Below are 26,449 nucleotides of genomic sequence, written 5' to 3'. Positions count from 1 at the left end.
TGACTGGACATCCAGGCATTACAAAGACCATAGAATTGATAAAAAGGTCTTATTGGTGGCCTTCTCTACCTTTATCTGTAAAGGAATACGTTGAAACTTGTCCGATTTGCACCATTTGTAAAACTGATAGGAGACGTCCTTTTGGCTTACTCATGTCCCTACAGATCCCAGGAAGACCATGGCAATGCATAGGAATGGATTTTATAGTGGACCTCCCAACTCCCGATAACAATAACACCATCCTAGTCGTCGTAGACCTTCTCACCAAAATGGCACACTTCCTACCCTATCACAAGTTGCCCACATCTTCAGAAACCGACAGCCTATTCCTTAACAACATTGTGAAATTACATGGCTTACCACAGACCATCATCTCCGACAGGGGAACACAATTTACATCCTGGTTCTGGAAACAGCTATGTAAGAATATGCAAGTAAAACATCGCTACAGCACTTCGTTTCATCCACAGACTAATGGCCAGACCGAGAGGGTGAACCAATGGATAGAACAGTACCTTAGATGTTACTGCTCAAACCAACAAATACAATGGTCCAAAGCCTCCTATTGGCAGAATTTGCCTACAATAATTCGGAAAATGCCACAACTAGTAAAACACCTTTTTTCTCGAACTATGGATTCCATCCTTCATTCCAACTAGTCCCACAAAATGACACTACCTGTCCCCAAGTGGATGATACCACCAATTCTTTCCTGGAACGTTTCCAACACTTAAGAGAGAACATAGCCGAAGCCCAAAATACCCAGAAGCGATACTATGATATGAAAAACATAATTTATGTAAGAACTTACCTGATAAATTCATTTCTTTCATATTAGCAAGAGTCCATGAGCTAGTGACGTATGGGATATACATTCCTACCAGGAGGGGCAAAGTTTCCCAAACCTTAAAATGCCTATAAATACACCCCTCACCACACCCACAATTCAGTTTAACGAATAGCCAAGAAGTGGGGTGATAAGAAAAGAGCGAAAGCATAAAAAAAATAAGGAATTGGAATAATTGTGCTTTATACAAAAAAATCATAACCACCACAAAAAAGGGTGGGCCTCATGGACTCTTGCTAATATGAAAGAAATGAATTTATCAGGTAAGTTCTTACATAAATTATGTTTTCTTTCATGTAATTAGCAAGAGTCCATGAGCTAGTGACATATGGGATATAAATACCCAAGATGTGGAACTTCCACGCAAGAGTCACTAGAGAGGGAGGGATAAAATAAAGACAGCCAATTCCGCTGAATAATTAATCCACTACCCAAATCAAAAGTTTCAATTTTAGTAATGAAAAAAACTGAAATTTTAAGCAGAAGAATCAAACTGAAACAGCTGCCTAAAGTACTATTCTACCAAAAACTGCTTCTAAAGAAGAGAAAACATCAAAATGGTAGAATTAGTAAAAGTATGCAAAGAAGACCAAGTCATTGCTTTGCAAATTTGATCAACAGAAGCTTCATTCTTAAAAAGCCTAGGAAGTAGAAACTGACCTAGTAAAAAGAGCCGTAATCCTCTGAGACGGGGAATAATCCGACTCCAAATAAGCATAATGAATCAAAAGCTTAACCAAGATGGCAAAGAAATGGCAGAAGCCTTCTGACCTTCCTAAAACCAAAAAAAGATAACAAATAGACTAGAAGTCTGTCTGAAATCTGAGTAGCTTCAACATAATATTTCAAAACTCTAACCACATCCTAAAGAATGTAAGAATCTTACCAAATAATTCTTAGGATTAGGACACAAGGAAAAGACAATAATTCCTCCACTAATGTTGTTAGAATTCACAACTTAGGTGAAAATTGAAATGAGGACAGCAAAAAAACACCTTATCCTGATGAAAAATCAGAACAAGGAGATTCACAAGAAAGAACAGATAATTCAAAAACTGTTCTAGCTGAAGAGATGTCCAAAAAGAACAATACTTTCCATGAAAGTAATGAATGTCCAGAGCAAGCATATGCTCAAAAAAGAAGAACCTGAAAAACCTTCAGAACCCAATTAAGACTCCAAGGAGGAGAAATTGGCTTAATGACAGGTTTGATACGAATCAAAACCTGAAAAAAAGTGATAAATATCAGGAAGTAACACTGCCTTATCCTGATAAAAAAAATCAGAAAAGGATATTCACAAAAAAGAGCAGATAACTCAAAAACTTTTCTAGTAGAAGAAATAACCAAAAGGAACAATACTTTTCCAAGAAAGTAATTTAATGTTCAGAAAATGCATAGTTTCAAACGGAGGAGCCTGTAAAGCCCTCAGCACCAAATTGAGACTCCAAAGAGGAGAGATTGAATTAATGACAGGCGTGATATGGACCAAAGCCTGCACAACACAATGAATATCAGGATGATTAGCAATCTTTTCTGTAATAAAAAGAACAGAAAGAGTAGAGATTTGTCCTTAGCAAAGAACTGAAGACAAAACCTTATCCAAACCAACCTGAAAAAATAATAAAATTCTATGAATTTTAAAAGAATGCCAAGAAAAGTAGGTCTTCCAGACTCAATATAAATCTTTCTAGAGACAGTTTTATGAGCCTGAAACATAGTATTAATCAATGAGTCAGAAAAACCTCTATGACTAAAAACCAAGCGTTCAATCTCCATCCCTTCAAATTTAATGATTTGAGATCCTGATGGAAAAAAATGGCCTTGAGAAAGAAAAGGTCTGGTTTAAACGGAGGTGTCCAACGTTGGCAACTGGCCATCCGAATGAGATTCGTATACCAAAACCTGAGAGGCCATGCTGGGACTACCAGCATAACAAACAAATACTCCATAAGAATTTTGGAAGAAGAACTAGAGGCGGAAAGAAATAGGCAAAAAGATAATTCCAAAGAAATGTCAATGCATACACTACTTCCGCCTGAAGATTCCCGGACCTTAATAGGCCCCTGGGAAGTTCTTTATTCAGATGAGATGAAAAACATATCTGGGTAAGAGAGACCATTCTCCCGGAGGAAAAGCTGGATTAACAGAGATAATCCGCTTCCCAAATATCTATACCTGGGAAAAAAACACACAGAATTTAGAAAGGAGCTGGATTTAGCCCAAGCTAATATTCGAGACACTTCTGTCACAACCTAAGGACTGATAGTCCTACTCTGATGATTGACATACACCATAGTAGTGATATTGTTTGAAAAACATTAAACGTCTCTTCTTCAAAAAGAAACTAACTGAAAAAATCTGAGAAAACACGGAGTTCTAAAATATAAAATGGTAATCTCGCCTCCTGAGATTTCCAAACCCCTTGTGCTGACAGAGATCCTCAGACAGCCTCCCAACCAAAAAGACTCGCATCTGTAGAGATCATGGTCCAGGTTGAAAGAAACGAAGAGACCTGTAGAACTAAATGATGGTGATCTTAACCATCAAATCAAGAGATAAATATTAGGATTCAAAGATTTAAAATGTGAAATCCTAGAATCCCTGCACCATAATTCAGCATAAAAGACTGGAAAGGTTCATTCTATTGAAAATGAGCAAAGGGAATTAAATCCAATGCTGTGGCCATAAGACCTAAAACTTCTATGCATATATAGCAACTGAAGGAAATAATAAAGACTAAAGGTACCGACAAACGGAACACAATAAAATTGTCCCTTGTCTGATAGAGACAAAGACAGTGACACAAACTATCTGGAAACCTAAAAAAGGTGACCCTTGTGTGAGGAATCAAAAGCTTTTGAAAAAAAGATCCTCTAACTATGTCCTGAAGAGCAAGTGAATCATATGAGATTCCGCATCCTCAGAAAATAATCTGAATGAAAACAGAAAAATGAAAATATGCATTTATTGTATCTAATGAAAACAAATAATGCTATCACTGACCAAAAAAAGGCAGAATAGTTTGAATAAAACTCCAAAACCCATTTCCTAAAAATGGAACTGCAAGAAATACCCCAGAAGATTCCAGGTCTGAGCAGCGCTTGAACCCCATGGGTGCCCAGCCATGCTTCAACAGTACCAAAAATATATAGGATCCAAACACACTTAAAGAGAGTGTTAGCCTTACTGGAATAAAATCAAAGAAATTTGGACTGAACAGAACCAAATAAATTTCAAAGAAGTCTTAACCTGCCCCTTGCCAGCCAAGCTGGAATACGGCACGTACATCGCAATATTAGGGAGCTGATTTTGAACTGAAAAATTTCCAATTATAAACATGTTACTTGGGAAAGAATTCAGGAATTCGTTCCTTAATAAGAACAACCAAACTAGTATAAGCTTAAAGTTTTAGTCTTAGAACTCAATCTTGAAGCCCAGAGTAACAGTTAAGAATTGAATCCAATTATAAAACAAATAATTGATTATCTTAGAAATATGGATTTTTTTTTTTTTTTTTTTTTAAATCACAAAATTCTTCTAGCTAAAATAGCTAAAGACATAGATTAACCCTCATTTGCAAAAATATTCAATAAAATGAAGACACAAATGAAATTATTAGCATGATAGTCCAGTTAAAGGAACAGTCAATACAGTGGACTTGCATAATCAATAAATGCAAAACAACAAGACAAATGCAACAGCACCTAGTCTAGTAAATGTTGTCCCTTAAGAATGCTAAAATAAATCATAATCTGATACTTGATCTTAAAGTAAACAGAACAAAAAATGAAGCAATTGCAACATCCAAATAAATCACAGGACCAAGAAAAGTACCTGAAACTAAATAATTTTCCATAAATAAGATACAACCATTTAAAGGAAAATAAATACTATTTTGCTATAGAAACAATAGCATAATTAGTAGGAGTAGAGATAGCCCCAATAAATTGGAGAACCCCAAGAGAGAAAGACAACTTCCTGTTGGAGGCGGAGCATGCAGGTAGCTGCAGGTGCTGTGGAAGCTACGCTCCTCCGTGTGAGGCCTATACACCACCAACAGATGCCTTTGCTGCCCTTGGCCAAGTACAGGTCTGGGCTATAAGATCCTGATCCGGCATAAGGAAGTCAATGCTTGGCAGCCTAAGAGTGCACGTTGGCTGGTGCACACTGTTTCTATACCGGACCCCTAGCACTGGAATGAGAAATTTTTCAGATATGCATTGCGATTATCATGCAGGGCTGTATAGGTATGGCTGAGAGCTTACCTGATTAAGACACCTGATACTTTAAACGGTTATCTCAATTCTACTCCGTTTACTAAAGTGACACCTGAGCCCATCTACATAAAGACTCCTTTCTCAAAGTCACAGTATGTTCCCGGGGGCCGGCGATTCAAGACTGCCGCTGTAACACTCACCTGGTGGAGTAAAGGTTACTGGCGAGCGGCAAGCTGTTCCTGTTCCCGGCCGGGCTTGGATCCGCATTTCGAGGGGCCCCTGTGCTGCGAGCACACTGGGGAGTGCCGAGGTCGATTTCCGCTCCTGTGACGAGAGCTGCGGGCGACAAGAGGTTGGAGCTCCTGGATGGGTACGCAGCTAAAGTGTTAGCACCTCCCCCAACGTGAGGTGCAGGGAGTGTTTTCCGTACAGCGGATCTGCACGGCTTGCCCGGGACCCCTTTTCCTTCCTGCAGCCCGTTCTTGGTCAGAGGAGGCCCGGTCCGGGTGGCGGCTTGGGCGCCCGTTGCGGCTGCACAAGTGGACAGGATTACCGCGCAAGTCCGGAGCGCAGTCAAGAGGTCTTTTCGCTCAGCTAGTCTTCTTCCTATGACGACCGAGTGAGGATAGTACCCGAGGAGGCCCCAGATACCTGTCCAAAGGAGCTACATCCAGGTCTGTCTGTCGGCGTTCTGCCGAAGGGAAAAAAAAAAGTACTTACTAGTAATGCACAAGTTGCTGGGGAACTCTGCTTAGTTTGGTGCATAGTCTTATCTCTTGCTGGATTTATTGACTGTGCTGACGTCCTTAACAGACTGTGCAAGTTGCCGCCTTGGTTTTCAACAGGGGGTGCTGGACTGAGATTGGGGCTAATGTTACTTAATTTGTGGGTGAAAAGCTGAGACCCATATTTCATTCATAAGTGGTTAACCTATCTTGTTTGGCCCCCACAAGCCTATAAATGTGTTATTTGCATAGGCCTAAGTAGAAGGATTTCTTTCTCCTGTGAGCAAGAGTATGGCAAGACAGCTTTTTTAAACCCAAATCTTTAAGTTAATAATATTGAGTTGAAGGACACTAAGGGATTTCCTTCTTAGATTATTCTCTAGTTACAGAGCATTGCATAGATGATTTGGGGCAGGTAATCCCTTGTAAGGTTGGACACATATTAAGAAGCTATTTAGTCACAATTCTATATTTTTCTAATTTTCACTAATCTATATAACTAAAGGGTCCTATACCACAAGGTGTAATCTGACGCTATAGCACTCACTAATAGTGGTTTAGAAATTGAGAACCACGTTTTTGGAAAGTATTGTATTGTAGATAAAAGTTAAACTCTAGGGAATTTTGAGAGTGTAAAGATAGCAAAACACTTTATCACTTACTGTACACACATTGTTTCTCTTTTTTTTTCTCTGCCTTCTAAATCAATTCTACTACACTTATAATATAGAGAGTTGTTGCACAAGATTTACTAGTCAATAATAATTTGTTAGAGTATTATAAATCATTGTTCTGATAAGCTGGACTTGTCTCCCTTAAAACCATATAGACAATACCGGTTATAACATAGAATAAGCTATAGCTACGTCCTGTTCATGGACAAATACATTAACCCAAGAAGCTCACCCTCCAATATGCCCCCTAAAGCAAGGGACAAGAAGGGGAGCAGCAGGAATCTGGACTCCAGTATAGTCTCCCCACTGGACAAAAGCGCCTCCATCCCCGCCCCCATTAATCTGGTAGAATTCGCAGCCGAAGTGACCAAAATACTTACACCTCAATTTGATATGATCAAACAGGAGATCAGAAGTGAGATATCAAACCTCACGTTAGAGGTTAGACAGTTCTCCTCAAGATTAGATGAAATTGAGAATCGGGTCTCAGACCTGGAGGACAGACTTAATGTAACTGACCCCATAATAGACACTCATAGCAAAATCATCTCGTCCTTGCAAGCTAAGATTGAAGACCTTGAAGACCGATCAAGACGTAACAATCTTAAAGTGATCGGTCTGCCCGAGTCCCCCGAATTTCAAGACTTAATGAATTTTGCCACCACTACATTACCCCAGGCTTTGCAGATCCCGATTCCTGCTGCTCCCTTTTTGATTGAAAGAGTACACAGGATAGGTCAAAGGAGGGAGCCCAGTGAGGCTGCACGACCCAGGCCGGTAATTTTTAAGTTCGTGAACTTCCAAGACAAGCTATTATATCTCAAACACTATAGGAAATGTGGCTCTCTCTCCGTAGGCTCCCATAAACTACTAATGTTTCAAGACTTTTCCTCTGAAACACTAACCAAGAGGAGAGATATGTCCTTTTTTTATGGGAGACTACAGAAAGAAAACTACAATATCAGGTTGATTTATCCCGCAAAGTTAATTGTACAGAAAGATGGTACTACACACACACTCAATAATGTCAGGGAAGCTGAGACCTTCTGTAGGGAAGCAGGGGTACCCTGATTATGTATCGAATTATACTAAGTTCACGTGCTTTGACCTTAGATTATAATCATGTATTTACTAAGAGATATGTTTTTTGTAGATAGGGTTTTTGCAGTACAAATTTTGCCAGTTATAGAAATGGTGTTTTTTCCTAATCCCCCCCTTTTTTTTTTTTTTACATTTCTTTTCCTCTTTCTCCTTGCGTCCTCTCCCCTCCTCGATCCTCCGCCTCTTTTTTTCCTCTCCCCGGACGGCGGTCCCAGCTCACGTCCTGAGGTATGTGGAGTACCCTTCGGAAGGTGGGGGGCGGTAAATTGATTAGTATTAATGGCACATAACCTTAACCTATTATCTTGGAACATAGGGGGCATTAATTCGCCAATTAAAAGAAAAGCCATAATAAAATATTTGGGGAAGTTTAATCCTGATATAGTTCTCTTACAAGAACTACATCTTAATACTATTGAAATCCCCAAACTTAAATCCAAGTGGGTGGGGGAAGTGCTAGCGGCCCCATATACCTCAAGGAAGAGGGGGGTTGCAATCTTGATAAATCGGAAACTAGATTATCAAATAGTTAATAGGGAGTCGGATCCCGAAGGGAGATTTTTAATACTGGAATTGGATGTTAATCATACTAGATATATACTTTGTAATATATATGGACCCAACCAAATTGACCATACATTTTGGTCAGCTCTTTCGGTAAAATTACATAAATTTATTGGACAGAATTTAATTTTAGCTGGAGATCTTAATCTATTAGCTGACCCCATTCTAGATAGCTCTAATAAAAGAGCATTAAATAGCAGAGGCGGAAAAGTTCGGATATTCCAGAAGCTTTGTTCTCATTTGGGTTTGGTTGATCTATGGCGCATACAGAATCCGGATGATAGTACGTATTCGTGTGTATCCCATGTCCAGCGCTCATTCTCCCGGCTAGACTATTTCCTGACATCAGAAACAATGCTTGGCCGGAACTGGTCTACTGGAATCGAAGACATTGTTATCTCTGACCACGCTGTCATAACACTAAAGCTCGATACTGAACAGAAGCGGCCGGGGGCGAACCATATTTCCTTTCCTAGATATCAATGCAATAACATCCAATTTCAGCAGCATTTACGTTTAAAGTGGGCGGAATACCTTAATAATAATGGTAATTATATAGATAAAAACAGAATTTATGCTTACCTGATAAATTACTTTCTCCAACGGTGTGTCCGGTCCACGGCGTCATCCTTACTTGTGGGATATTCTCTTCCCCAACAGGAAATGGCAAAGAGCCCAGCAAAGCTGGTCACATGATCCCCCCTAGGCTCCGCCTTCCCCAGTCATTCGACCGACGTAAAGGAGGAATATGCATAGGAGAAATCATATGATACCGTGGTGACTGTAGTTAGAGAAAATAATTCATCAGACCTGATTAAAAAAACCAGGGCGGGCCGTGGACCGGACACACCGTTGGAGAAAGTAATTTATCAGGTAAGCATAAATTCTGTTTTCTCCAACATAGGTGTGTCCGGTCCACGGCGTCATCCTTACTTGTGGGAACCAATACCAAAGCTTTAGGACACGGATGATGGGAGGGAGCAAATCAGGTCGCCTAGATGGAAGGCACCATGGCTTGCAAAACCTTTCTCCCAAAAATAGCCTCAGAAGAAGCAAAAGTATCAAATTTGTAGAATTTGGTAAAAGTGTGCAGTGAAGACCAAGTCGCTGCCTTACATATCTGATCAACAGAAGCCTCGTTCTTGAAGGCCCATGTGGAAGCCACGGCCCTAGTGGAGTGAGCTGTGATTCTTTCAGGAGGCTGCCGTCCGGCAGTCTCATAAGCCAATCGGATGATGCTTTTAAGCCAAAAAGAGAGAGAGGTAGAAGTTGCTTTTTGACCTCTCCTTTTACCAGAATAAACAACAAACAAAGAAGATGTTTGTCTGAAATCCTTTGTAGCTTCTAAGTAGAATTTTAGAGCACGAACTACATCCAAATTGTGCAATAAACGTTCCTTCTTTGAAACTGGATTTGGACACAAAGAAGGCACGACTATCTCCTGGTTAATATTTTTGTTAGAAACAACTTTCGGAAGAAAACCAGGTTTAGTACGCAAAACCACCTTATCTGCATGGAACACCAGATATGGAGGAGAACACTGCAGAGCAGATAACTCTGAAACTCTTCTTGCAGAAGAAATTGCAACCAAAAACAAAACTTTCCAAGATAATAACTTTATATCAACGGAATGTAGGGGTTCAAACGGAACCCCCTGAAGAACTGAAAGAACTAAATTGAGACTCCAGGGAGGAGTCAAAGGTTTGTAAACAGGCTTGATTCTAACCAGAGCCTGAACAAAAGCTTGAACATCTGGCACAGCCGCCAGCTTTTTGTGAAGTAAAACAGATAAAGCAGAAATCTGTCCCTTCAAAGAACTTGCAGATAATCCTTTCTCCAAACCCTCTTGAAGAAAGGATAGAATCTTAGGAATTTTTATCTTGTCCCATGGGAATCCTTTAGATTCACACCAACAGATATATTTTTTCCATATTTTATGGTAGATTTTTCTAGTTACAGGCTTTCTAGCCTGAACAAGAGTATCAATGACAGAATCTGAGAACCCTCGCTTTGATAAAATCAAGCGTTCAATCTCCAAGCAGTCAGTTGGAGTGAGGCCAGATTCGGATGTTCGAACGGACCTTGAACAAGAAGGTCCTGTCTCAAAGGTAGCTTCCATGGTGGAGCCGATGACATATTCACCAGGTCTGCATACCAAGTCCTGCGTGGCCACGCAGGAGCTATCAAAATCACCGATACCCTCTCCTGTTTGATCCTGGCTACCAGCCTGGGAATGAGAGGAAACGGTGGGAACACATAAGCTAGGTTGAAGGTCCAAGGTGCTACTAGTGCGTCCACTAGAGTCGCCTTGGGATCCCTGGATCTGGACCCGTAGCAAGGAACCTTGAAGTTCTGACGAGACGCCATCAGATCCATGTCTGGAATGCCCCACAATTGAATTATTTGGGCAAAAATTTCCGGATGGAGTTCCCACTCCCCCGGATGAAATGTCTGACGACTCAGAAAATCCGCTTCCCAATTTTCCACTCCTGGGATGTGGATTGCAGACAAGTGGCAGGAGTGATTCTCCGCCCATTGTATTATTTTGGTCACTTCTTCCATCGCCAGGGAACTCCTTGTTCCCCCCTGATGGTTGATATACGCAACAGTCGTCATGTTGTCTGATTGAAACCTTATGAATTTGGCCTTTGCAAGCTGAGGCCAAGCCTTGAGAGCATTGAATATCGCTCTCAGCTCCAGAATGTTTATCGGTAGAAGAGATTCTTCCCGAGACCAAAGACCCTGAGCTTTCAGGGGTTCCCAGACCGCGCCCCAGCCCACCAGACTGGCGTCGGTCGTGACAATGACCCACTCTGGTCTGCGGAAGCTCATCCCTTGTGACAGGTTGTCCAGGGTCAGCCACCAACGGAGTGAATCTCTGGTCCTCTGATCTACTTGTATCGTCGGAGACAAGTCTGTATAATCCCCATTCCACTGTCTGAGCATGCACAGTTGTAATGGTCTTAGATGAATTCGCGCAAAAGGAACTATGTCCATTGCCGCAACCATCAAACCGCAACCATCAAACCTATTACTTCCATGCACTGCGCTATGGAAGGAAGAAGAACAGAATGAAGTACTTGACAAGAGCTTAGAAGTTTTGATTTTCTGGCCTCTGTCAGAAAAATCTTCATTTCTAAGGAGTCTATTATTGTTCCCAAGAAGGGAACTCTTGTTGACGGAGAAAGAGAACTTTTTTCTACGTTCACTTTCCACCCGTGAGATCTGAGAAAGGCTAGGACAATGTCCGTATGAGCCTTTGCTTGTGGCAGAGACGACGCTTGAATCAGTATGTCGTCCAAGTAAGGTACTACTGCAATGCCCCTTGGTCTTAGCACCGCTAGAAGGGACCCTAGTACCTTTGTGAAAATTCTTGGGGCAGTGGCTAATCCGAATGGAAGTGCCACGAACTGGTAATGTTTGTCCAGAAAGGCGAACCTTAGGAACCGATGATGTTCCTTGTGGATAGGAATATGTAGATACGCATCCTTTAAATCCACCGTGGTCATGAATTGACCTTCCTGGATGGTAGGAAGAATTGTTCGAATGGTTTCCATTTTGAACGATGGAACCCTGAGAAATTTGTTTAGGATCTTGAGATCTAAGATCGGTCTGAATGTTCCCTCTTTTTTGGGAACTATGAACAGATTGGAGTAGAATCCCATCCCTTGTTCTCTTAATGGAACAGGATGAATCACTCCCATTTTTAACAGGTCTTCTACACAATGTAAGAATGCCTGTCTTTTTATGTGGTCTGAAGACAATTGAGACCTGTGGAACCTTCCCCTTGGGGGTAGCTCCTTGAATTCCAGAAGATAACCTTGGGAGACTATTTCTAGGGCCCAAGGATCCAGAACATCTCTTGCCCAAGCCTGAGCGAAGAGAGAAAGTCTGCCCCCCACCAGATCCGGTCCCGGATCGGGGGCCAACATCTCATGCTGTCTTGGTAGCAGTGGCAGGTTTCTTGGCCTGCTTACCTTTGTTCCAGCCTTGCATTGGCCTCCAGGCTGGCTTGGTTTGAGAAGTATTACCCTCTTGCTTAGAGGATGTAGAACTTGAGGCTGGTCCGTTTCTGCGAAAGGGACGAAAATTAGGTTTATTTTTGGCCTTGAAAGACCTATCCTGAGGAAGGGCGTGGCCCTTTCCCCCAGTGATATCTGAAATAATCTCTTTCAAGTCAGGGCCAAACAGCGTTTTCCCCTTGAAAGGAATGTTAAGCAATTTGTTCTTGGATGACGCATCCGCTGACAAAGACTTTAGCCAAAGCGCTCTGCGCGCCACAATAGCAAACCCTGAATTTTTCGCCGCTAATCTAGCCAATTGCAAGGTAGCGTCTAAAGTAAAAGAGTTAGCCAACTTAAGAGCGTGAATTCTGTCCATAATCTCCTCATAAGAGGTATCTTTATCTAGCGACTTTTCTAGTTCATCGAACCAGAAACACGCTGCTGTAGTGACAGGAACAATGCATGAAATTGGCTGTAGAAGGTAACCTTGCTGAACAAACATCTTTTTAAGCAAACCTTCTAGCTTTTTATCCATAGGATCTTTGAAAGCACAACTATCTTCTATAGGGATAGTAGTGCGTTTGTTTAGAGTAGAGACCGCCCCCTCGACCTTAGGGACTGTCTGCCATAAGTCCTTTCTGGGGTCGACTATAGGAAACAATTTCTTAAATATAGGGGGAGGGACAAAAGGTATGCCGGGCCTTTCCCATTCTTTATTTACAATATCCGCCACCCGCTTGGGTATAGGAAAAGCTTCGGGGGGCACCGGGACCTCTAGGAACTTGTCCATCTTACATAATTTCTCTGGGATGACCAAATTGTCACAATCATCCAGAGTAGACAACACCTCCTTAAGCAGAGCGCGGAGATGTTCCAATTTAAATTTGAATGTAATAACATCAGGTTCAGCTTGTTGAGAAATTTTTCCTGAATCTGAAATTTCTCCCTCAGACAAAACCTCCCTGGCCCCTTCAGACTGGTGTAAGGGCATGTCAGAACCATTATCCTCAGCGCCCTCATGCTCTTCAGTATCTAAAACAGAGCAGTCGCGCTTTCGCTGATAAGTGGGCATTTTGGCTAAAATGTTTTTAATAGAATTATCCATTACAGCCGTTAATTGTTGCATAGTAAGAAGAATTGGCGCACTAGATGTACTAGGGGCCTCTTGTGTGGGCAAGACTGGTGTAGACACAGAAGGGGAAGATGCAGTACCATGCTTACTCCCCTCACTTGAGGAATCATCTTGGGCATCATTTTCTCTAAATTGTTTGTCACATGCATCACATCTATTTAAATGAGAAGGAACCTTGGCTTCCTCACATACAGAACATAGTCTATCTGATAGTTCAGACATGTTAAACAGGCATAAACTTGATAACAAAGTACAAAAAACGTTTTAAAATAAAACCGTTACTGTCTTTAAATTTTAAACTGAACACACTTTATTACTGAATATGCGAAAAAGTATGAAGGAATTGTTCAAATTCACCAAAATTTCACCACAGTGTCTTAAAGCCTTAAAAGTATTGCACACCAAATTTGAAAGCTTTAACTCTTAAAATAACGGAACCGGAGCCGTTTTTATATTTAACCCCTATACAGTCCCTGGTATCTGCTTTGCTGAGACCCAACCAAGCCCAGAGGGGAATACAATACCAAATGACGCCTTCAGCAAGCTTTTTCTGTGTATCTGAGCTCCTCACACATGCATCTGCATGCCTTGCTTCCCAAAAACAACTGCGCATTAGTGGCGCGAAACTGAGGCTCTGCCTATGAGTAGAGAAGGCCCCCAGTGAAAAAGGTGTCCAATACAGTGCCTGCCGTTTTTTTAACAAAATTCCCAAGATTAAAATAACTCCTCAAAGCAATAAACCATTAAACATGCTTATAGAATAATCGTTTCTGCCCAGAAAAATGTCTACCAGTCTTTAAAGCCCTTGTGAAGCCCTTTATATCTTGTTAATAAAATGGCTTACCGGATCCCATAGGGAAAATGACAGCTTCCAGCATTACCAAGTCTTGTTAGAAATGTGTCATACTTCGAGCAGCAAAAGTCTGCACACTGTTCCCCCCAACTGAAGTTACTTCATCTCAACAGTCCTGTGTGGAAACAGCCATCGATTTTAGTAACGGTTGCTAAAATCATCTTCCTCTTACAAACAGAAATCTTCATCTATTTTCTGTTTCAGAGTAAATAGTACATACCAGCACTATTTTAAAATAACAAACTCTTGATTGAAGAATAAAACTACATTTAAACACCAAAAAACTCTTAACCATCTCCGTGGAGATATTGCCTGTGCAACGGCAAAGAGAATGACTGGGGAAGGCGGAGCCTAGGGGGGATCATGTGACCAGCTTTGCTGGGCTCTTTGCCATTTCCTGTTGGGGAAGAGAATATCCCACAAGTAAGGATGACGCCGTGGACCGGACACACCTATGTTGGAGAAATTGAGATATTTTGGGAAGCTTCTAAGGCTGTTATGCGTGGAGAGATTAAATCGTATACACTCTATTGGTCAAAACGCTGCAATCTAGTGGCTAGACAATTAGCCAATCGAGTTAAGAATACTTATAGATCTTATATCAGTAGACATACTAGAGAAAGCTGGGAGGCTTACACTACAGTGAAAACACTCCGAGACACACATATGAAACAGGTTAGTGCCCAGGAGGAAATTAGAATGAAAGCCAGATACGGGGGCTTCACAAGTAGATCGGCGAAGTTTTTAGCAAGGTTAGCTAACTTCTCTCCCAAACGTGCCATCACCGCTATTAAGCTTGGAGACAAGAGATACACGAGGCACGTCGATATTGAAAAAGCGTTCTCCGAATTCTTTCAGACCTTGTATAGCCAAGACTCCCCCAATTTAGATAAGAAAGAGACATTCTGGAGTAAGGTTAAAGTACCACGCTTAGCTACAGAGGCTAGAGACACTATTAACGCTCCCATTACCGAAGAAGAAATTTCATGGGCAATTAAGAACGCGAAACCTAACAAAGCGGCCGGTCCAGACGCTCTCCCTATCGAATATTATAGAATCTTACAGCCTCAGTTGATGGGTATATTATTCAAGCTTTTCAACTTTGATTTCTCTGAGAACACTCGATGTTCTTCTCTTTTTGCTTCTGCAAATATTTCGCTGATTTTGAAAAAGGCCAAGGACCCTGAGCTACCGAGCTCCTTTAGACCTATTTCGGTCCTGAACACTGACTATAAGTTATTAGCAGCTATTATAGCCTCACGATTAAAGCCCTTTATGGGCGAGCTAATTCATGAGAATCAATCCGGCTTCATGCCTGGACGCAACCCCGTAAAGAACATGAGGAAACTTCTGATTTTGATCGAGTCTTTCTGGAATAAATATAAATCTACAGAATCTGAGGATAGTATAGATAAGGCTATTCTAACGGTTGATGCCGAGAAGGCCTTTGATAGGGTCAGCTGGGATCATCTCTTCCATGTGCTGGACCGATTTGGGTTCACAGGATCCTTCAACAACTATATACGCTTAATCTATAGTACCCCTTCTTCAGCGGTGATTGTTAACAACACTTCCACACAACGATTTGATCTATATAGAGGCACCAGACAGGGGTGCCCACTTTCACCCTTCCTTTTTAATCTCAGTATAGAACCCTTAGCTATCCGATTACGACAAGAATTGGAGGGGATCCCGTGGGCGGACGAGAAGATGGTGCTTCTCCTATATGCGGACGATCTCTTATTATTTATATCTGATCTTAAAGTATCTCTGCCTATTTTACAGAGTATTACCCAAGAGTTTGGGGAAATATCTGGATTTAAGATCAATACCTCCAAATCAGAATTAATGTGGATACATAAGAACTCGCCACCACATGTGCAACATCCTTTTCAAGAGGTTTCTCAGATTACATACCTGGGCTTGCATTTATCCAGAAACTCAGAAGAATGGTATAGATCAAATCATAAGATGGTACTGGACTCATGCAAGAAAAAGCTTGAGGAATGGGCTAGGTTACCTATCTCGTTAACTGCTCGGGTGAACCTGATTAAATCAGTTATCTTCCCAAAACTTCTTTATGTACTACAAAATATCCCGTGGTTTTTGCATAAAAAAGATATTACCATATATAATAAAGCCTGCTCCAAGTTTCTATGGAACGGCAAGAGACCACGGATTGCCTCTCTTAAACTTATGAATTCCAAGTCAGCGGCTGGCTTGGCACTTCCTAATATCCAGATATATAATCTGGTTATTATAGCTAGATTCGCGTTAGATTGGCTAACTGAGAAGGAGCAGATTACATCTTTTTTTTGGGAGTCTCAGGCGGTAGTTCCCTTCCATTTAAAGGCTCTTCTGCATTACCCTCTTACGTCATTGCCTTCCAATATATTCTATCTATGTACCTTTAAGAATGTCATCACGGCCTGGCAAAGACTGTGTACAGAAGTGGGAATCTCCCCTTATGTTTCACAATATGTACCCATAACGGGTAATCCAGAGTTTAGTCCCGGCCTCTATAATCAGATATTCAGACAATGGGAGGCAAAGGGCCTTCAGACCCTGAGTCAAATTCGAGATACAGAAGGGCATCCAGTGGCATTTCAAGAACTTGCGACACGATATGCGTTGGGGGCGCGAGAGTTCTATGCCTACCTACAAGTTAGGCACTTTCTCAGGGAACTGAGCACAAAACATGGGGACAATTGGACTATGGGGGAATTACAACCTAGGATTACTATGTACACGGCAGGAATATATGCTATCTCCTCTCTATATTTAATGCTAAATCAGAAAGCATCAAACCTGCAAATTAACGAAATGGTTGCCAGGTGGTCTACGGTATTTCCAGAAATTGATGAGGAGATCATTGTTGGGAGCTTAAAAATAATCCAACAGAATTGGGTTCCGACAACCTGGAGGGAGTCGCAGATAAAAATAGGGTTGCAGAGATACCTTACACCAGCGGTCCTCTCTAAGTGGTACAAAACAAAGGTGCTCTGCCCCAGATGTTCCTCTATAGGATCTGACCTATTCCACTGTTTATGGAGCTGCCCTAAAATATGTCAATATTGGTGAAAAATCACATTTTGGATGACGGCGGTTCTGAAACTGGACCACAAATTTTCCCCAATTGAAATCTTCTTCCTTGTAAAATTCCAGGGTATCACTAAGAACTACAGCCTGATAAACACTATTATATTAACAGCACGTATTCTCATTTTTAAATCATGGAAGGCATCCTCTGCGCCCACTATGGCCAAATTTAAAATGGCTCTATGTAACCAATTCATAACAGAACAGTTTAACGTTCCATTCCCACAAGATAAATACTTAGAAGTATTTTTTAAAAAATGGGAACCATTTGTAAGATCTCTACCTTCATTACAACAAAAAAAACTAATCAAACCATTTAGAAATTCTGAATTTGTTCAGATGAATATCTTGGCGGGCCGCTTTCCGGGAAATTGGGTTTCAGATGCGGAGTGAGGTGGTCTGGGGGGGGGAATCGGGGGGAGGGGAGTAGGGAGGACCAGTTTAATTTTTTTTTTTTTCTCCTCTTTGTTTCTTGGTTTTTTTGTTTCGTTGGTTTTTTTCTTTTGTGGTCTGGGTGGACGCGCTGTGTCTTAAAAGGGGGAAAAACCCTGAGGCAAAGAAAAGCTAGCTATTCTATAAAGGTTATCTGGTTACCTTATGCAAATTTTTATGTTTTACTTCCATTTTAGCTGACACAAATATATGTGCCCTAAATAACCTTGATTGATTGAAATGATGTAAGGGCACTCTTTCTTCTTTTGACCTATATGGCTTTTTTCTTATTTAAATATGTATTCATATATTGTGTATACTCACTGTGACACCTGCTTTTGGTATACGAGAACCTTCTTTGTCTTTGGTATAAAAAAAAATAAAAAATTGGAGAACCCTCCAAATTGAATTTAACTGCTGGCAAAGAATATAGTTTAAAACCTTTGAAGAAGGAATAAAAGAAAATTCTCAGCCTATTCCATTCCCTAGTATGAGGAATTGGAAAGAAAACTTCTGAAAACACAGAAGAATAAATAAGCAGAAATAGTGTCAGCTAGTCTTAAAGAACTAGTTACCTTAATATCCAAAATAATCAACACCTTTTCAACAAAGAACAAATGTACTTTAATAAAAAAATAATAAAAAAGTAGATTTGTTAGTGTCAATATCTGATGAAGAAAATTCTGAAAGAGAAAAAACATCATCAGAGAAGGATAAAACAGTATGTTGTTGATCATTTAAAACTTCAATAATTAAAAAAGAAGTGAAAAAGACCTAAAAATTTTATTAGAAGGCACAAAGTCAGACAAAGCCTTTAAAATAGAATCAGAAAAATATTTCTTATAAATCTTCTAAATATTTCTTGTACATAAGATGTAAGAATGGCAATAAAGCATAAATACTAAAGGATTCTGCATGTAAAAGTATATCATAATAACTTATTACAAACCATAGCTAAAGATAAACATTTATAACATTTAAAATAAATGAACTTAGCTTTGGTAGAACTGAACTCAGTTAAGCGTTTTTCCAGAAGTCGCTTTTGATCCAGGGTCAATCTGAGACATCTTGCAATATGTAATAGAAAAAACAACATATAAAGCAAAATTGATCAAATTCCTTAAATGACAGTTTCAGGAATGGGAAAAAAATGCCAATGAACAAGCTTCCAGCAACCAGAAGCAATAAACAATGAGACTTAAATAATGTGGAGACAAAAATGACGCCCATATTTTTTAGCGCCAAAAAAAGACGCCCACACTATTTGGCGCCTAAATGCTTTGGCGCCAAAAATGACGCCATATCTGGTAACGCCGACATCTTTGGTGCAAAAAAAAAAAAAAAAACGTAAAAAAAATGACACACATACAAACAACTTCCGGTGACAAGTATGACGCCGGAAATGACTAAGAAATTTTTTGCGCCAAAAAAGTCTGCGCCAAGAATGACGCAATAAAATGAAGCATTTTCAGCCCCCGCGAGCCTAACAGCCCACAGGAAAAAAAGTCAAATTATAAAGGTAAGAAAAATTTAAGGCAATACTCTCTTCACATCCCTCTGACATTCACTGCACGCCGAGAGGAAAACCGGGCTCCAGCCTGCTGCGGAGCGCATATCAACGTAGAATCTAGCACAAACTTACTTCACCACCTCCACGGGAGGCAAAGTTTGTAAAACTGAATTGTGGGTGTGGTGAGGGGTGTATTTATAGGAATTTTAAGGTTTGGGAAACTTTGCCCCTCCTGGTAGGAATGTATATCCCATACGTCACTAGCTCATGGACTCTTGCTAATTACATGAAAGAAAGGCGACCACCTCCTCTATATAGGGTGGGGGATAAGGTTTGGTTATCCACGAAACATATCAAGCTCAAGACACCTAGCAAGAAACTTAGCGTAAACTTCATTGGACCCTATCGGATAACCAAGATAGTGAACGAGAACGCTGTTACTTTGGACCTGCCAACCACTTATCACCTACACCCCACTTTTCACGTCTCATTACTTAAGCCTTATCAGACATTACGGCAAACAGAGATCAACTCAGCATCAGAGTTAAAGTTTGACTCAGAAGTGGACTATGAGGTGGATGCCATCCGGAACTCACGGATCAGAAATGGGCAACTCCAATATTTAATACATTGGAAGGGTTACGGGCCTGACGAGGACTCATGGGAACCCTCCACGAATGTCCAAGCTCCTCGTCTGCTTTCAATATTCCATAGACGACATCAGAACGTCCTAGATTTGTAGCTGGTGGGCAGCTGCCCTGAGGTAGGGGGTATGTCAGGATTTCCTAACTTACTTCAGTTCTGCTGTCCCTTTAACTGCAGACCTAACCTCACCAGAGATTATTTAAACTTGCCACGCCCCTATCTCCTTGCTTCAGAATTGTTTGGTGCAGGGATTGTATGCATCAATCCTGTCCTATTGATCTATTTTTTTTATTATAACCGTTACCAGCTTCATCCTAAAACTGTTTTTTGCCTGCAAAGTTGTGAACTCTCTCTGTACAAGGAGCAAGCTAGCCAAAAGGGAATATTTGAAGTCTGAACAGATTCCTTTGACAACTAAGAGCTGCAGCAACAGAGTGGAACCGCCCTGACAGGCTCCCTGCTTGTTCAGCCGAGTTCAACCTGTGAATTACACTGAGCTGCCAGGGTATTCGCAGCACGCTCAGTGTAAAACACTCTCCTAACTGAACATTGCCATGTGAGTTCCACGGGAGTGATTATTAATATTCCTGATAGCCAATACCTCCATCCACTCTGCAACATATCTCAGAGCACTCCAGTCAGTGCAGTAACGGTAACTCTGACAGGCTGTTTCCTTTCTCAGCATAGATATACTGAATCAGTCCTGTGAATTTTCCTAAGCCTGTGTGGTACTACCTTATCTGACTCAATAACAAACCATCTTATTAACCTGCCTTTACTAACGTTACTATTGCCAGCTCCATAGTAACCATTGTACTTAAAGGCATACAAAACAAAATTATTCTAGGGCTGCAGTTGTGATCCACAGCGTTACAGGACTAATGGAACATTACAGGAACTTTTTTCCAAATTCACCTTCCATCCGTGGAAACGAAGAAAAGACAACAAGTTCTCTGTGTGAGATTTTGCTATTTGAAAAGATGTCGTCCAGATAAGGTGCCACTGCAATTCCCTGAAACAGAGTTACTGCCAGCAGAGCTTCCAGAACCTTTGAGAAAATTCTGGGAGCTGTGGCGAGGCCAAATGGAAGGGCCACAAACAGAGTGTTTGTCCAGATAGGCAAACCTCAGAAATTTGTGATGATTCCTGTGAATGGGAACATGGAGGTACACATCCTTCAGGTCTATGGTCGTCAGTACAAGTTGGAATAGAACCCTAGACCCTGTTTCTGTATGGGACTGGAACTATCACTCCCAGGAGGGAAAGATCCGGTACACATTTTAAGAACGCCTCTCTTTTTATCCGGTCTACAGAAAATCTTGAGAGGTAGACTCTGCCCCTGGGAGGAACGGTCTTGAATTCTAACCTGTAATCCTGGGATACTATGTCCATGGCCCACGGGTCAGGGAAATCTCGTATCCATGCTTGATAAAAAAAGAAAGAGCCTGCCCCCCATTTGATCTCATCCCGGATCGGGGGCAAACCCTTCATGCTGACTTAAATTCAGCTGCAGGTTTCTTAGATTGCTTCCCCTTGTTCCAAGACTGGCTGGGTTTCCAAGAAGGCTTGGACTGTTCCTGCTTGGGAGAGCAGGGGGAAGACTTACCTCTGAAGTTACGAAAGGAACAAAAATTACTCTGACGTCCTTTTAATTTATTCTTCCTATCTTGAGGCAGAAAGGATCCTTTATCACCCTTGATATCGGAAATAATTTCTGCTAAACCCGGCCCAAACAAGGTCCTTCCCTTGTAAGGAATCGCCAAAAGCTTAGATTTAGAAGAAACATCCGCTGACCAAGATTTCAGCCATAGCGCCCTCCGCGCCAAAATTGAGAAACCAGATACTTTGGCCCCCAATGACCTGCAAAGAAGCGTCAGTGATAAAGGAATTGGCTAACCTAAGAGCCTTTATCCTATCCTGTAGTCTCCGAGTCTCTGCTTGGAGGGACTCAGACAAAGCGTCAAACCAATATGCTGCGCACTTGTCACTGGAGAAATACACACCGCCGGTTGCCACTGTAAACCCTGATGAATATACATCTTCTTTAAGAAAGCCTCCAGCATGTCCATAGAGTCCTTGAAAGAACTATCCTCAATAGGAATAGTGGTCCTCTTGGCCAGTGTATAGATCACCCTTTCCACCTTGGGGACCGTCTGACATGACTCCTTAATGAAGTCAGCCACCGGGAACATCTTCCTAAAGACTGGGGAGGGAGAAAAGGGAATTCCAGGTCTCTCCCATTCCCAGGCAATATCATCCGTAGCACAGTCTGGCACTGGAATCACCTCCCAATGGGAGGGAACATCGAAGTAGCTATTTAATTTGTTAGATTTCTTAGTGTTGACAACTACAGGAGTATCGGAGTCGTCCAAAGTAGCTGGAACTTCCTTTAACAAAACACAAAGGTGTTTAAGCTTGAATCTGAAGGAAACCACTTCAGCATCAGGAGAAGGGATTATACTATCTGAATCTGAGATTTCACACTCAGAGGCTACCGAAGTATCCTCCTCTTCCGACTTATGTGAAAGAGCAACTTGGTTAGCCTGTAGTGGATCAGAAACCTTATTATCTGATTCTCTAATTTTCCACTTACGTCTCCCCTGAAGCATGGGGATGGCAGCTAGCTCCTCAGATACTGCCGAGGATACCTGGGCAGAAATTTAAGCCTTCAAATACACTCCTTCAGGAGATTGTGAGGAACCGCAGGGCACTGCATGTGACAAAGTTTTGGACGCTTGAGCAGAAGGCTGTGGAATTGCCTGAACAGCATCAACCTGAGAGAATGGTGGCTCAGCAGCAAAAAGCCCATCTTTGTACATTAAAGTTCTTTCAACACAAGAAGAACAAAAAGGCAAAGGAGGTTCAACATGGGTATCCAAGAAAAGTTTGCACATACACAAAATATTTTATACTGTCTCTTTAAAATTGATTCCCAAAGTGACAAAAACCCTTAACAGAATTCTAGGACAGACCTTGGCAATTATTTAAATTTGAATAATCTCAAAAACAATTTTTAAACCCCAAAATTGGCTTTTTTGCAGGACTTAAACAACAGAACTCTCGTATGCAGCCTCTACACCTCAGCGATAAGCTGAGGCGCCTAACTGCCCCTCTCTGCAACGCTAGACTGAACGCAAAACAGATGGAGTGAACGGAGCAGCTCCGAACTGAGAGATATCTATTGAAGCTGTTACACAGGAAGCTACTATAAGCTGCGTCAGGAAGTAAAAGCGCGTGCTAGTAGCCCCTGATGAAGAGAAAGGATCCGCCTCTCCTGTGACGTCAGAGGCGGTCCCGTCGGCCATATTAATCACAGACAAAACAGCTAGGTTATTTACCCCAAAAAAACATAACGAGTGTACCAATAACCTAACGTACTGAGTCACCAATGATTCTTAAGTACCCAACACATCATCTAACTTAATGAATCAAATCAAAATCTAAATTTTAACGTCACGCAGTGCCCTGTTTCCTGCCCATATGCATCCTGAACCTCAGGAATGTTCACGTCTCGTATAAGGTGCAGTCTAAAAACTGCTGTAGTGCTAGACTTTTCTATAAGAGATTAAAAATGGCACTTACCTGCACCCTTGACTGTCCAGCAGGACAGCTCACCTGGCATGAAATGAAGCCACTCCTCAGAGAGACCTGTGGAAAAAAGAAAGGACAGAGAACACCTACTCTGGCTTTATATGTGAGGGCAGCAATTTGTTAGGAAAACTCAGTGAGGCCCACCCCACAAGTTCCTAACTGCTTGAAAGCCACCACAGCCCTACTGAAGAGACTAATGTGGAGTTCAGCTAGACCCAGCTTGTCCGTAAAGATCAGAGCAAACCTGCTCAGGCTTTCAAAATAATAAAATCTTGATAGAAGAAATTCTCTAACAGACACCACAACTTCACCTCCTCCTTGCACTGAAGGCAAAGAGAATGGCTGGGGGTTGTGGGAAGAAAAGTGATACTTAACAGCTTTGCTGTTGGGCTCTTTGCCTCCTCCTGCTGGCCAGGAGTGATATTCCTAACAGTAATTGATGATCCCGTGGACTCACCATATCTTATATGTATATACACACAAAGATCCAATGATTGAACGCTCTGCGTTTCAGACCCAGCAAACTTTAATGCGTGACTTTACAGGGCCCTGAAACGTCACACATTAAAGTTTGCTATGTCTTAAACCCAAAGAGTACAATTATTGGATCTGTGTATGGACTTTTTTGCACCCTGGTACTACAATTGTTGGCGAGTGAGAGTGCGCTATTCACAACTATATATATATATATATATATATATATATATATATATATATATACACACACAGGGAGTGCAGAATTATTAGGCAAATGAGTATTTTGACCACATCATCCTCTTTATGCATGTTGTCTTACTCCAAGCTGTATAGGCTCGAAAGCCTACTACCAATTAAGCATATTAGGTGATGTGCATCTCTGTAATGAGAAGGGGTGTGGTCTAATGACATCAACACCCTATATCAGGTGTGCATAATTATTAGGCAACTTCCTTTCCTTTGGCAAAATGTGTCAAAAGAAGGACTTGACAGGCTCAGAAAAGTCAAAAATAGTGAGATATCTTGCAGAGGGATGCAGCACTCTTAAAATTGCAAAGCTTCTGAAGCGTGATCATCGAACAATCAAGCGTTTCATTCAAAATAGTCAACAGGGTCGCAAGAAGCGTGTGGAAAAACCAAGGCGCAAAATAACTGCCCATGAACTGAGAAAAGTCAAGCGTGCAGCTGCCAAAATGCCACTTGCCACCAGTTTGGCCATATTTCAGAGCTGCAACATCACTGGAGTGCCCAAAAGCACAAGGTGTGCAATACTCAGAGACATGGCCAAGGTAAGAAAGGCTGAAAGACGACCACCACTGAACAAGACACACAAGCTGAAACGTCAAGACTGGGCCAAGAAATATCTCAAGACTGATTTTTCTAAGGTTTTATGGACTGATGAAATGAGAGTGAGTCTTGATGGGCCAGATGGATGGGCCCGTGGATGGATCGGTAAAGGGCAGAGAGCTCCAGTCCGACTCAGACGCCAGCAAGGTGGAGGTGGAGTACTGGTTTGGGCTGGTATCATCAAAGATGAGCTTGTGGGGCCTTTTCGGGTTGAGTATGGAGTCAAGCTCAACTCCCAGTCCTACTGCCAGTTTCTGGAAGACACCTTCTTCAAGCAGTGGTACAGGAAGAAGTCTGCATCCTTCAAGAAAAACATGATTTTCATGCAGGACAATGCTCCATCACACGCGTCCAAGTACTCCACAGCGTGGCTGGCAAGAAAGGGTATAAAAGAAGAAAATCTAATGACATGGCCTCCTTGTTCACCTGATCTGAACCCCATTGAGAACCTGTGGTCCATCATCAAATGTGAGATTTACAAGGAGGGAAAACAGTACACCTCTCTGAACAGTGTCTGGGAGGCTGTGGTTGCTGCTGCACGCAATGTTGATGGTGAACAGATCAAAACACTGACAGAATCCATGGATGGCAGGCTTTTGAGTGTCCTTGCAAAGAAAGGTGGCTATATTGGTCACTGATTTGTTTTTGTTTTGTTTTTGAATGTCAGAAATGTATATTTGTGAATGTTGAGATGTTATATTGGTTTCACTGGTAAAAATAAATATTTGAAATGGGTATATATTTGTTTTTTGTTAAGTTGCCTAATAATTATGCACAGTAATAGTCACCTGCACACACAGATATCCCCCTAAAATATCTATAACTAAAAACTACTTCCAAAACTATTCAGCTTTGATATTAATGAGTTTTTTGGGTTCATTGAGAACATGGTTGTTGTTCAATAATAAAATTAATCCTCAAAAATACAACTTGCCTAATAATTCTGCACTCCCTGTATATATATACACACACATACACTTTATTATATCTAGGCATATGTAAGATTATATATATATATATATATATATATATATATATATATATATATATATATATATATATATATATATATATATATAAGAAAAAAACAAATGCAAACGGCTTCTCCAATTTCCAACCTCGATTTATTCTTGTTAAAAATCCATGTTATACAAGATCATCAAAATTCACAGGACAACTTGCAAACAATGACTGCTGCTATATATATATATATATATACATACACACACATATCCATCTTTAGACATGTATATGTATGTATCCCTATGTTAACCCCTTGAGTGCTAACGACGGCTCTGAGCCGTCACAGAGTTTCCCATGTGCAAACACTAGCGCTCCACTTGTAATCTGGCCCAATATGTGCAATTAGACACCATTCTTGAACACAATAAGCAAATTACTAAAAGCATTAAAAGTACTTACCCTCCATCAAATATCTTGACCCTTCTTGGCTCGTTTTTGTTAAGAAAAGGTTCTTTATCTTGTTCAGCACTTGATTCAGAGTTTGTTTGCTCACCCTGAAGGTTTCCAGAAGACTTGCAAGAAGAAAATGAAGACACAATAAAAACTAAAATTATAAATATATATATATATAAATAAATATATATATATATATATATATATATATACACTTAAATGTATAAAATTTATCTATAGAATGCATAACTAAAATTTAAAATGAACATGATACCCAAAATTTAAAGCTATTGAAAGTAATGCATCATAACTGAAG

The 26,449-nt window shown here is 41.0% G+C and overlaps 1 protein-coding gene across 1 annotated transcript in view; it reads right to left on the bottom strand.

Moving 5' to 3' along the window:
- HIVEP1 (HIVEP zinc finger 1) overlaps positions 1–26,449 on the bottom strand; it is a 445,290-nt gene that overhangs the window by 88,484 nt on the left and 330,357 nt on the right. The window contains exon 4 of the mRNA XM_053714746.1: positions 26,140–26,252. Within this exon, the coding sequence (XP_053570721.1) occupies positions 26,140–26,252 (113 nt within the window). The remainder of the gene's footprint in view (positions 1–26,139; positions 26,253–26,449) is intronic.

Source organism: Bombina bombina, chromosome 5 (assembly GCF_027579735.1).
Source record: "Bombina bombina isolate aBomBom1 chromosome 5, aBomBom1.pri, whole genome shotgun sequence".
Classification (NCBI taxonomy): domain Eukaryota; kingdom Metazoa; phylum Chordata; class Amphibia; order Anura; family Bombinatoridae; genus Bombina; species Bombina bombina.
The sequence above is the reverse complement of the archived record's forward strand: the minus strand, read 5'-3'. Positions and strand labels throughout refer to the sequence as shown.